We start from the raw sequence: 13,306 nt of genomic DNA on the forward strand, positions 1-13,306 counted from the left end.
GAATTCTATTAATTACTCGTTTAATTGTGCTGTTATACATTCTATTGATACTTTCGTCATAAAAAAGCGCGCCAAAATTCGAATCGTAACTAGCTTGTTACGTACATCAATGCAATTACGTACGAAAGAAAGGAAAATGAAAGCAGAATTGCACATAAGACATCGTAATGTCTGGTACTTAAGCTAAAATACGAATGTGTTTCTTACATGGTAGCGTATCAAGATCCCGGTACATGTCGTATCACATAAGCATTTACGAAGATGTAAATATGTACATAATTTTCATCGTTATTAAAATTCACTATTATAATATTTTCTGTCTCTTTTCTTTTCCTTTCTGTACGCATATTACGAACTCAAATACTTTCGACAACATGATAAATAATGAGAATTAACAGAAAGATGCAAACACTCACCGATGCTGCGAAGAAATTTGCACGCTCCCCGGTGTTCCAGCGTACGCCATCCTTGGATATGTCTAATTATCTTGACACTTCGCTTTCACGACCGAAAATAAACACTTATTAAGGTATTAGAGATTCACACGACACGCATTCGAAAGATTTTAACATTTAGAACAAAATTTATTTGCAAAAAAAGTGCACTAAATCGCGGAGCGTCTGTACTGCGCGAACTTTCAAACCAAAATGGCGTCGCTAGCATCGCATACCGGAACTCTTCCCCCTCCCTTTACACATACACGGATATGTTGATGCGCGCGCCATTCAAAAATTGAAAAGGAAAGTCGTGTGATTAGTTATAAAATAGAACTAATTTGCAATAATTTAATGCACAACTTCGAAAAGAGCTTGGTTGAGAAGTAAATATATTTTCGTGAAATTACTTTATTATTCGCTTTTCCATAGACGTGTGATATTAATAATAATAAAAGGATTGGTAGTTATGTATTTTATGCATTTACCTTTATAGTGATAAATTTGCCGATGGTTAAGTGAAAAAGTTTCTCTTTTTACATTGTAAGATACTGACATTGAAGAAGTAACTGGTAGAGACTTACAAAATATTTTTAACTGATTGTAAGGAAAAAATACAAAATCTACTCTGAACATTTCATTTTTGATATAAAAACATAAAAATTACGAAATCATTGAAATGCCGATAAGGTGACTAGACTACAATTTTAAAGTAACGTATACATTTAACTACGAACACAATCGTTCGTAGATTTGTACATATTTTATTAAACATTTTATTTCCATTCACCTCTTTTCTTGACTATGCTTCTTACATTTCACTCTCGAATAATGAGTTGTTTTTATTTCATTGTTACATTATCTATTTTTTTAGTAGAATTAGTACGTTCGATTTATTTCTTTTAAGCCTAGAATTAAATATAAGTTTCGTGAAATGGAAATTAGTTAGCTCGCCATATTCTGCAACGAAGTTCGTCACAGAAACAATTATTTGCAAACTATTTGCAAACTTTTAACAGCTAGAAGAACAAATTTGGTGATCATTTAGACTAATTACTTAATTTTATCTGCTATTGGATTAATAAAATTTCAACATTTGCTCCAAATAATAAATAAAATTCTATTTGTTATTATAAAAAAAAAATTAGTTTTGTGTTTGAAAAGTCGTACTTTTCTTTTAAAAAAAAAGCAAAAACCCTTTTTTTCTGATTAAGTTTCAATTACTTATTCCTCGTTCTTTAAATTGTTTTATTACTTTTCCCTTTTGTTTCCTTACATAGGAACTCTAACAATGTTCTTAAAAATCAAATCCAAGCGAACTGAATTAATTAAGGCTCGGATTTTGTCCAATATCCCATTGAATTTCAATTCTGGGCCATTTTGTTTGAAGTACTGTTAACATTGGATTGCTTTCCATAATCGCCTTGATGGTACATTCTAATAAAACCGCTTGTCCTTTATGATACATCACTTTGTTGTTCGGATTACTGTGTCGAAGTCCATTATAATGATACAAGGGAAATGTATCAGGGCAAGTTCGAGGTTCTTCAGGGAAAAATTCATCCATGAAATTATTACGTAAAATAATTCCCAAATTTTCACTATCCAACTTTTTCCTCATTACATTGACGCTATAAAAAAAAAAAAACAGATTCAAATATAGAATATAATACATTCTTTAAACCGTAACACTTACTACTCTGGGTCTGTGACCAATCCAAGTTCAGCAAGAACATCTTGTAGTAAATTGGCAGGAATAAAATTATTTCCTTCGGGATCGAACTTCCTGAAAATTCTCTTTGCCTGATCCGCGGGTGTTTCTGGGCTCACCAGCCTATTCTCGTTCGAAAACAATACAGTCAAATGAGTCTCTGAACCCAACACCCAAATTGGATAGGATGGAGACTTCAAGAATGTTCCTACTTCGCAGTAACATAAATGCTCCAGAAGCGCAAGAAATCCTATCGTGTTTTGCTTATCTATTCCTCGCAATTCTGAAATTAATTATTATTTGAATGTTAATCAACAATGTAGTGAATCTAAGACATCATTCAACAGAAGTATACAGAGCTTTATATTTGAAAAAGATCGCCAAAAAACATGTGACCACAAATGGTATCTTTTGCTCCCCCTATCGATGAAATAAGAGAACTCGTTTTTTGAACTTGACACAAAATGGCGCCACTTTTTTTGGCGGTCTTTTTCCGTTAAAATTCCCTATGTAATACCAACATTTTCTTCAAAGTCATAGTTTCAGGATTATCAGTGTGCTCTTAAGAACACGACTCAATTTTTTGTATTCCTTTAATAGATTAAAGAGCACATCGACAGACATTCAGCGATGTAATTTACATGCTATTTACTTACGTGTGTACGAAGATATTTACCACGACGTCTGTAGCGGTTTTATCCTGATGTTCATAATACTTCGTTATGTTTATTTACATTGCTGATAACTTGTTGTTTTTACGAGATTCGTCATAAGTACGTGTCACCATTCATAGGTCACCAAACACCTTGTAAATGTAGAGATATAATACCTTAATATCATATCTGTTAAGTATATTTCAATACAAGTTCTATCAGTTAAAGTTTAACGTAATCAGTTAACATTTAATACACTTAATCGCATATTTAGTGACTTATGAACAGTGATGTATATATTTGCTATTTATGTTACATATATAATAAATATCTTACTGAGGCCTCCGATATCTTGATCATGGTCCCATACATGACTGACTGCTCTACCAGTGAGCATCAGATTTATGAGACTTTGATTTCCATAACCATAAGTGGAATCAATCATTGATTCTGAAGGATCCGACATTTCAGAACAAATTTCGGAAATACCTTTTGTACCAATCACGCTATACAAAAGTAACAAGATTCCATATTTGGCTTTTAACATTTCCAATCTTTCCAAGAGGAATTCCTCCACTTGCTCCGAGGTATTTGTTGTAAACAACCTGAAATGTGAATTTGTTATTAAAAAAGCCAGATCGATATCACGATCAGATTCAATTATTTTACCTCAACTGAGAGTGGAAAGAATCAGACTCCATGGTCATACACTCCTCGTTTACATCTTTAGTCATCAACTCCTCATTTTCCTCCTCATTTTCTTTATTTTCTACATTCTTCTCTTCTTCGTGTTCCGTTTTAGACACATTCCCAGATAATCTGCTCTCTCCTTCATTGTTCTTGTTTGATAATTTACAATCCATGTACACGATCACGAACTTTGGAACCTTCTCTCCAGCAGCTTGTTTCAAAATTTCAACCGAAGCTTGCACAAGAAGGTGACAGTTTTTCTCCTGATTAATATTTCTCCAGTTTGAAATATCAGTCTCAGAGAGCAACACTTTCAAAATGTAAGCCTGAACTGGAGCTATTACTGCACATGGCCCACCTTTCTCTTGTATCAATGCTGTAGATTCATCTGGGCTAAAATAAAATCCTGAAACAATAAAAATGAATAATGTAAATAGGTCATATTCAACTGAAGAATTCATGTATTCTTTGTCCCTGAAACAAAAATCTCCTTATTTAATAATAAAACCAATGCTCATTTAAAACAGATGTGATCAATAACTGATTAAATTATCACTGCAATGGCATCAAATAGAAAATTAACTGAATTACAATGCAATAAATAAATTTATGGAAAAATAAAAAGACCTACCTTGCGCCCATCGTTTAAACACATCTTCTTTGACAGAATTACCCCACAGCAGTGTTTTGATAGAACGTATCAACTCATCACCCTGAACAACATTTTCAGCCATTATCTACGTTTCCTGCGATTAATAGGACATTAAATCGCGTTTCATAGACTTGAATTATTTCAACGTAGTCATAATAATTTTTCTATAACTTTGACAAATCAAATTATCTTAATACTTCCTCATATATTTCAACTTATATCGGATAACCTATTTCACAAACGAAATACTCGCTAAACATGTCGCCATTTTGAATGTATAAACATGGCCAAAAAAGATTTGAGATGGACGAAACCCATTTTCCTATTTGAATTATACGGTTTTATGAATATTTATGAAATATATTTGAATATAAAGTATGTTTATTCATGACGGATAAACATACCTAAAATATATTATGAATATAATTTATTTAGATGTAGAAAATAAAAGTTATACAGTATCATTTATTTTTACAAACACTACTGTATTTTGCATATCAAATTCATCCTTCAGAATATCATATATGCTTCCAAACATAAAGAATACTTATTTAATGGTTAAGTAGTTGATTATTAAACAATCAACTGGTCAGAAAATTTAAACAGCGCGGTGCTAATATCGATAACCTTTCGATAATCGATGGTAATCGCGGCAGCTCTCTCGAAAGTCCGTCACCATTTTGAATTACTTTTAACTTTCAATAGATAATTCCCAGAGATGAAAAAATGTTATTTCCAGGGCTATGCTTGTTATTATGCAGAAAAGTATATGTAAATATTTACTTATATTATTATAATTATAACAGATGCTATAAGTTTTTACTTCACGTGAATTCATTTTACAAAAGGTATAGAAAAGTGTTGCAAATAAGTATTGCACTTACTTTGTTGCAACATTACTTCTTTACACTTAAATATAATGTTAATATATAAAAATATATGTAAATTCTATGCATAATTCAGCCTTTAAACATTATGGACCAAAATGACTGGATCCGTTTATTGCAACATTCCCAGAGCTTCCATTTTTAAATGTTGATGCATAGTATTATCTATATTTGTTATTCTAACATACATATACTGGTTATCGCCTACTAAAGATCATCAAAACATTATATATAACTCTTTTACATTACTTAACAGTTTTCTATCTGTGAACTTGATTTATATCAGTAACGAATACATATATAACTACTGTTTTTATTAGCTCCTCTAAGTTAGCGATAACCTATGACTTCCTCTGAGTCAAGATTAATCTTGATTGCTTTTCATTCCTGATACATACATATAACGACCCTTTCGTTTAATTTGCATAGTGTAAAAAAATTGCAGTACACAGAACAATGAAAAGTTTGGTGAATTCGATCAACGATAGTGTAACGGAAACTCTTTACGGCTTAAATTATGCTTATCCGCAATTAGAGTATCAAGTGTCACATAAAGTGGTTTTAATGCCAAGGGTTTGTACATACATAACCTTACACATTTATCAATCGATTGCATGATCAATGATTCGATTAAAGTAATGGTTATAATTAATTGTATGTAAACATAGATTTATTCGGAGATACAATGTTTTAGCTTCAAGATAAGAAAAATAAAGTATCTGTCATATGCGGAGGCGGAAGTGGACATGAACCATTCGCGGCAGGTCATTCGTTATTCCATTAATTTAAAAATAAAATAATTAAGAAAAATATCAAACCTGATGCAATATTTTTGTTTCAGGTTTCGTTGGAAATGGCATGTTGACAGCATCGATAGCGGGTTCAATATTTGCTGCCCCACCATCCCAACATATTAGTTACGCTATTGAACGTATTACCAAGCACAATAAAGGTAATTTAATTTATTGAATCTTCGTTTAGATTATTATCAACTTTTCATCAAAGTTTTGTACCATTTTTCGATACTGTTTCGTTTGTAAAATCTACGAGCAATTTAAAATCAGAAGTTTGACTTCCGGAGAACCGCGTGTAAATCTTAGCCGACTTCCGGTGCGCCATATTTAAATCTCAATAAAGTTCACATGTTAGATTCCTTTTTTTATTATTAATAACAAAGAAATTGTATATATTTTTAGATGGAATTTTAATAGTAATTCCAAATTATACTGGCGATTGCCTTAATTTTGGAATAGCAATTGAAAGAGCAAGGAAAACAGGTTTAAAGGTAAATTTGATAAAAATAAACTGATCTTACAAATTACGTTCTCCTAAGTTTCCTCTACATTTTAGGTGGCGGAAATAACTGTAAACGATGATTGCAGTATACCAGACAAGGAACAAAGTGTAGCTGGTAAACGTGGTTTAAGCGGGATGCTGTTTGTTATCAAAATAGCCGGTGCATTAGCTGAGAAAGGATCTCCATTAGAAGAAGTCCACAGAACAGCAGAAATTGTTCTGCAAAATACGGCTACTTATGCAGTTGGATTAACTGCTTGTGCAATTCCTGGTGTGTTGATTTGGTGCAAACAATAGTAATCATTATTCAATAAAATAAATTCCATTTATTGGGCTTTAGAGGAGGTCAGTCGTTTCAGAATTAGTTGGAAATAAAAATGATAACTAATATATAAATAATATATGCTTCAGGGCAACCACCGATGTTCGAACTACCGGAAGATGAAATAGAATGTGGGATGGGAGTCCATGGGGAAGTCGGATACGAGAGACTTAAATTGAAATCCTCTAGCGAAGTCGTTGCATTCATGTTGAAACACATTTGCACTTCGTTGTCATTACTAAGCGGAGATTCGGTTGCAGTTATCGTTAATAATTTTGGGGCACTGAGTCAGTTGGAACAGGGAATCGTTGTTCACGATGTGGTGAAACATCTAAGTAAGTACCATCATTAATTTTCCGATTAATTATGATAATTAAGATTCTATATTTTCGTTGATACAGCAAGCATGAACATAAAACCCCTACGTATATACTCGGGAGTCTTAGTGACATCATTGAACAGTGCTGGAGGGCACATCACTCTTTTAAAACTACCTGAGGCCAACAAGAAGGCCTTCCTAAGTTACCTGGACGAGCCTACTAATGCACCAAAATGGCCAGGTTGCGTGTATAGCATACCTTCAGAAAGTATTCCGCCAGTTATTCAAGATAAAGTACTGAGAAAAATAGAAAAGATTGGGATTCAAATCGATCCAAAGCAACAGGCAGTATTGAAACAGTGTATACAAAGTAGTTGCAAGAGTTTAATCGAGAAGGAAGCCTATATCAATGACCTGGACAGAGGTTGTGGAGATGGTGACTGTGGTTCTACCCTTAAAAGGCTTGCTGCCGGTACATATCATGAACAGCTGAGAAAATTTTTCTTTCTATAAACTATCGTTGAATCTTTCCTTTTATTTATTATTTTCAGATATATTGCAAAATCTCGACAACTTCCAATTATCACATCCGTCGTCGGTTTTTCATGAATTGGCTTACACGGCTGAAGAACAGATGGGTGGCACATCAGGAGCGCTATATTGCTTATTATTTACTAGCATAGCTACAGAATTAATTTTGGATCAAAAGAATGCCCCTTGGACGCATATCTGGGCTCGAGCATTACGCGTGGGTCTGAATTGCCTAATAAAATATGGAAAAGCAAAACCAGGGGATAGATCTATGGTAAGTAGTTTTTTTACCATCTTTAAGTTAACCCAGGTACATGGGACAGCTTGTATACCCAGCACTATCAATTCCAAGTACTCTGATTCATCAGTGATGGGCATCAGGGGAGTAACGTAATCTGGATCAAGTTGGTTGGAACGTGTGCAGTCGGCTTAAGGTGGTATCTCACGTCTTGGACTCGTTTATTTGGGTCGAAACGTATCAAGTTACGGCCCCCAATGCCCTATCCTTGGAAATTCCAACATTCTGACTCGTTCAAATGCAATCAGTTAAATTTGTCTCAGCAGATAGCCACGGGCTGACTGTCCAACATAGCATGACTATAGTGATTCTATAGGGCCCTTGGGTGCATATGGTTCATTTTAGTTTGAAATCCAGCTCGTTTTCATCCCACTGTTGAAATAATATTGATCTCGTTACGCTCTATTAATAGAGCTGGCTTGAGAGACTCTGCTCTTCGATCGGCAGACGCCCTACCTTGCCCGCGGGCAGAGCTACGTGACGTCAGAAGCCATAAAATGGAACGGGGAACAACTATCCTCTCCGCTTCTCACTCTATCAGCACCACGTCGCTTTCACAACTGAAGGGCTTTCCAACTTGTCCACTTACGTTTTAATCAGCTCTTATGTATTGACAGATCATACTTCTTGTTATAATAATCGTTATCAGGGTACTCTAACGTGTTCGATTCAGGATATATCTGAAAATCACTTCTGAGTACCTGAGAAGATATAACGAGGTCGACCTGGTGTATACAATGTTCTGTTTTATAGGGAGATAGGCTCTCCTTGACATTTCATGCAATTATCTTCTCATGTAACTTCTGAACAACTGCTTCTGCAATTAGATTTCACACCTGAATAGTTTTCAATCTGTCGGTACTTCTGTTATGACTCTGCTCCTTGATCTTGCCATCTTAAGACTTCATCCGTTTGTAGCATTTCACTGGGAATCCTTTGAAGCTATTGATCGTTTACGTTGGAGAAGTCAGGGCAATCTCTTGGAGTACCATGATATGTACTTTATTACTCAAATAAACCAAGGCAGCAACACGACATGCCACTTTGAGCATCTGACAATGATAATCTCTTCCATCATCTTGATCAATCATGTGTGTTTAATCAATGTTTCAAACAGAGCTCAATTACTCAAACTAAAGTTACTGAAGTTGATTGAGCAGGGCATTGTGCTGTCGTGTCGCTGGCCTGGTTTAAGTTACAATGTATCATGTTACTATGAGAGATTATCCTGATGGACATCCCTGGCCTACGCCCAAAACCATATACAGGGAGATTCATATTAACATTAACAGAGATTTTTTATATGCACTTATCAAAACACTGTATGTACAACGGTTTTACATAGTAATATTAAGATGAATGAAACTTGTATCATTATTTATTCTAATAGGATAAAAATTATACAAACTTTCCATAATATTAATGTTTACTTATTAATAATATACAGGACACTTAGCCTTTATAACTGATTAATGTTTACGTACAGTACATTATTTACAGTTTCTTGATATGTTGCATTTTGTACATTTGTATACTTATTACTTTTGGAATGCGACGATATTTACAACGTTCACGATTAGGAACTAATAAGCTTAATTAAAAGTAACATTGGGTTAATGTGCAAAAAATAAATGCAACATGAAAATATGAAAAATAAGTAGTCGTATATAAATACTATATACACCTTAAAAATAATGGATACTACAATAGATACAAAATATAAATCCTAAAATATAAATACCATATTTATATATTAGAATAGATATTAAAATTTGGCAGAAAGATTTCTGAACAATTATTGTATCTCTTGCAGTATCTCTAACAAAGTACACCACAAATAATCATTTTTATTTGCAATGTAAACGATAATCGAATGTGACGAATGAATTATTAAACGAAGGTGGCAGCTAGAAGACTTCTAGCACGTTTTATTCTGTTGTAAACAACCGTCTGGATGACGTTTGCAGTCTCTTTTGTTCCATTAAAAAAGTAATATCTGGGACAATCGATTGGCAGGAGCTTAATAATAATGAACATTTTAAATTATAATTAGTTAATCCTGTTCTGTGAATTGATTTCGTTTTTTTCATGTTTAGAAATAATTGTTCGCAGACGTAAGTCGAACCAAACATGCATAATATTTTACCGGCAAGGGTATACAACAATGGAAAACGAATATGCGAGAAACCGGTATAAAAATGCGCCAGAGATTCAGCTTGATTGAATTTGTTTTTCAACATTCGGTCACATTTCATGTCGATCAACTCGAGCTGCATTTCTGGCGGTACTGTGTCTAAGTTAACTGAAAATGGCGTTGCAAATATGTTAAACTCGATATTCAAACTTTGAACATCCTTAAATCTTCCATTAAATTCCTGTTCGAGTAAATCTAAAACAGAACAATATTTTGTGAAACAATTCTGATTTGTTGCTACAGCTTTCAACCTTGGGAAATGACACGAGTTTCCTATTTGTAACTGTCCCATCCATAGCTGTATTTTCATTTGAAATGCTTGAATAGTATCGTATAATTCTACTATGAGCATACCTTTCCTTTGTAAAGACTGATTTAAGGTATTCAGGTGGTGTACTAAATCTGTTAAAAACGCTAAGTCAACCAGCCAGTCGTTATCTTTTAATTCTGCAACAGGATTTTGCATAGACTCCATAAATGCAGCTATCTCGCTTCTAAGATTATAAAATTGTTCTAAAAGCTTCCCACGATTTAGCCATCTGACCTCTGTGTAATAGGGTAAATCTGCGTACTCTGAATCTAATTCTTCAAGAAACGCGCGGAATTGCTTACGTTTCAATCCGTGATTCCTTATGTAATTCGTTACACGTACGATCACAGACATTACATTGGACATTTCAATATTCTTGGTACATAGATTTTGTCTGTGAATTAGGCAGTGCACAGCGACAAGTTTCTTAGCATTACCCAGTTCGTTTAACTTTTTCCTGAGTCGACCAACCAGACCATTAGTGTTATCGGCCATTGCAGGTGTTCCATCGGTTGCTATAGAAACCAATTTATGCCAGTCCAATTGATTATTCTCTATTATCTCTTCTACGCAAGAGAACATGTCCTCTTCTGATACACCGTCTCTGAGTGGTACCAAGTCTAATAATTCCTCTGTCACGTATAAATTATTGTTCACGCCACGGATGAAGATCGCTATTTGCGGCGTTCCTGATATATCTGTACCCTCGTCGATAGCCAAAGAGTACGCAGTGAAACTTGAACACAATTGGCGTAACTGGTCCATAACGTTGCTGGCCATCGATTGTATGCGGCGAGCAATTGTCGTTCTTGATAAACTTATTGCCTCGAAGGCTTGCACTTCTGTCGGATACATCTGACCCGCGGCGTTCACTAAATATTTCTTCACAACGTCACCGTCCGTGTAACTGCGCGACGATCGTGCAATCTCCAGGGCAATCCCGAAGCTCGCCCGCACGGCTGCCTCGCTGCAGGACGATACAGTTTCCTAAAATGGAAAAATCAAAAACATTCATCGAATACGTTCAGAAGAAAGGAGCCGGGTAGTTGGATTAATAGAATTAAAGGAACTCACCTCTTCCACTTCTGCTTTGACGAATTTTTGTTTCAATTGCACCACTTCTGCCTCCCGTTCTTCGCCGCTCAACTGCGCGTAATGCCCGTGCATAGACTGAAAATGTCTTTGGAGATTGTACTTCTTCACTTGATGCAGTTTCTTCCCGCATATCAAACAGGTCGGTACGCCTTCCTGTTCTATGAAGAAGTAGTCCGATTCCCAGGACGGTTTGAAATACGTGGAAACCGAACTTCGTTTTCGATGAAACTCAGCCATTATCGGACCGCTACGTTTTATATAACAGTGGTAGAGTCGCGTGGAACGTACGCTTGCTTTCAGCAAGAGAAAGCGTAGAACAGGCCTGCACAGCAACTAATAAGACGAGCGAGCGCGCCCTTCCGCTGCCCGTGGGCAGCGCGAGGGGCAGCAGGGGAGAGCAAAAACTCCAGGCCGCCATTTAAGAGTGGGGTTGTGCAGTATCCACTGGTCAGGTTTCGTTTAACCTCTCAGGGTTTAAAGGCTGGAGCTGGAGTCAGTGGGTGCAAACTTGGCTGGTCTTTGGAACTTATAACCCCACTGCACTGCTGTTCATTCGGGTTGTGCAGATGATGGTTGCCGGTTCCTGCGACGAAAGGGTTCTCTTTTTTTTCCACATGACAGACGTCACGCCTTTAGTGGCGACAAGAGTAAACTGCCCGGAGCCGCGGTTTGCGCACTACTGCCCTGCGCCCCCACCATGCGCCATGGCCCCACTATGATGCTACTGCTCACTGTGGAGGAAGCAACCTGCTGTCACATGGCTGCCCGATGAGGCAACTTGTGTGCAGGTTTCGGATACTACCACCGCAGTGTTTGGTCGCTTTTGTTCCCTGTGCGTGTACCAGAGGTGGGGTAACTTGTATCTTGAATGGTAGGAGGGGGAGTGAGAGATTCCTTCCTTCTTGAATTCACTAGTTTTTCCATCTCGGGAATTCTTCACGTGACGGTAAAAGGTATTCGGAAGTTATGTAGATCCATTTTCAAAATTTGAAGAGTTGTTGAAAAATAGGAGATTACTAATGAATCTACTTTATTGCAATAGCTCTTTGAAGTATGTGTGGATGTAAGATGGTTGCTATGGAGAGTTCCTCTTTGGCGGGAATTTCCATGAATCTTACAAATTGCATTTTTAAGGAACATTTATACTGCTTTTATTTGAAATATTTCTAATCAATTATTATTCTTTTAGGTCGATGTAATAAATGCTGTCTGTGAAGTATATGAAGGCTCACTGGATAAACCACCGGTTGAACTTTGTAAAATAATAAAAACAACTGCTTGGAAAGCATGTGAATCTACAAAAAATATGAAACCAAGGTGGGTATGACAGCATTTTTATAATTATTACTATTGTAATTTTTAGTATAGGGTACATAGAATTCTAAAATGATATTACTCACTCCATCTAGCAGCAGATAAGCTTACTGCTATAGAGCCATAGGGCTTCTGTTACGGGGGCACCAATTTATTTTCACTCCTATAATATAATACTGTTATGTTACAGGGTAGGACGTGCCAGTTATGTGAAACAAGAACAATACTTACAAAATGTAGATGCTGGTGCATATGGAGTTGCTACTTGGATCCATGCTATCACTGATGTAATTAAGAATGCCAAAATATAATGCTCTCTAATGGAAGTTATCAGAATAATATTTTATATTAGTATCCTATATGGTAGATTTTTATAAAGATGGAAGAGGGCCTATATTAAAAGGAGGGGGCCTTGACCCACCCTTACCTTCTTTTCTAACAATTTTGTCACGAATTTGATATAATATAAAATGTAAATAAAACGCTTATTCTTTACAGATAATACGGTATATTTTTCCAGATTCTACTGGTACCATTACATACAGTTTTCCTATACGTTTCTTCCAGTTACGTGACTCTTATATTTTTTTTAATCAATTT

General features: G+C 35.6%; 4 protein-coding genes across 6 annotated transcripts in view; 1 reads left to right on the forward strand and 3 right to left on the reverse strand.

Annotated features, from left to right (window-relative positions):
• The window catches only part of LOC117611269 (cell adhesion molecule 2), a 62,141-nt gene extending 60,679 nt beyond the window's left edge, over positions 1 to 1,462 (reverse strand). The window contains exon 1 of the mRNA XM_034339221.2: positions 417 to 1,462. The gene's annotated coding sequence lies outside the window, so the exon portion shown is untranslated. The remainder of the gene's footprint in view (positions 1 to 416) is intronic.
• A 156-nt stretch (positions 1,463 to 1,618) lies between these two features.
• LOC117611266 (ubiquitin carboxyl-terminal hydrolase MINDY-3 homolog) lies at positions 1,619 to 4,424 on the reverse strand. Its single transcript, XM_034339212.2, has 5 exons — positions 4,120 to 4,424; positions 3,468 to 3,894; positions 3,135 to 3,403; positions 2,131 to 2,428; positions 1,619 to 2,065 (listed from the first exon to the last, which is right to left on the reverse strand). The coding sequence occupies exons 1-5, from the start codon at positions 4,220 to 4,222 to the stop codon at positions 1,759 to 1,761; spliced, it is 1,404 nt and encodes a 467-aa protein (XP_034195103.2). The 5' UTR covers positions 4,223 to 4,424; the 3' UTR covers positions 1,619 to 1,758.
• Positions 4,425 to 4,806: 382 nt separating this feature from the next.
• LOC117611259 (triokinase/FMN cyclase) lies at positions 4,807 to 13,208 on the forward strand. Of its 3 annotated transcripts, XM_034339196.2 has the most exons (11): positions 4,807 to 4,911; positions 5,457 to 5,600; positions 5,722 to 5,791; positions 5,869 to 5,979; positions 6,224 to 6,312; positions 6,378 to 6,594; positions 6,735 to 6,980; positions 7,047 to 7,436; positions 7,516 to 7,769; positions 12,582 to 12,709; positions 12,897 to 13,208. In XM_034339196.2, the coding sequence occupies exons 1-11, from the start codon at positions 4,867 to 4,869 to the stop codon at positions 13,015 to 13,017; spliced, it is 1,815 nt and encodes a 604-aa protein (XP_034195087.2). In that variant the 5' UTR covers positions 4,807 to 4,866; the 3' UTR covers positions 13,018 to 13,208. The 3 variants fall into 3 exon arrangements, with proteins under 3 accessions (XP_034195087.2, XP_034195088.2, XP_034195089.2); XM_034339197.2 differs by lacking the exon at positions 4,807 to 4,911 and having other exon boundaries at positions 5,312 to 5,600; XM_034339198.2 differs by lacking the exons at positions 4,807 to 4,911; positions 5,722 to 5,791 and having other exon boundaries at positions 5,466 to 5,600.
• Positions 5,406 to 12,356, reverse strand: LOC117611258 (general transcription factor II-I repeat domain-containing protein 2). The gene is made up of 2 exons (XM_034339195.2): positions 11,372 to 12,356; positions 5,406 to 11,284 (listed from the first exon to the last, which is right to left on the reverse strand). The coding sequence occupies exons 1-2, from the start codon at positions 11,627 to 11,629 to the stop codon at positions 9,722 to 9,724; spliced, it is 1,821 nt and encodes a 606-aa protein (XP_034195086.1). The 5' UTR covers positions 11,630 to 12,356; the 3' UTR covers positions 5,406 to 9,721.
• Positions 13,209 to 13,306: the final 98 nt, after the last annotated feature.

This window comes from Osmia lignaria, chromosome 8 (genome assembly GCF_051020975.1).
Source record: "Osmia lignaria lignaria isolate PbOS001 chromosome 8, iyOsmLign1, whole genome shotgun sequence".
NCBI classification, from domain to species: domain Eukaryota; kingdom Metazoa; phylum Arthropoda; class Insecta; order Hymenoptera; family Megachilidae; genus Osmia; species Osmia lignaria.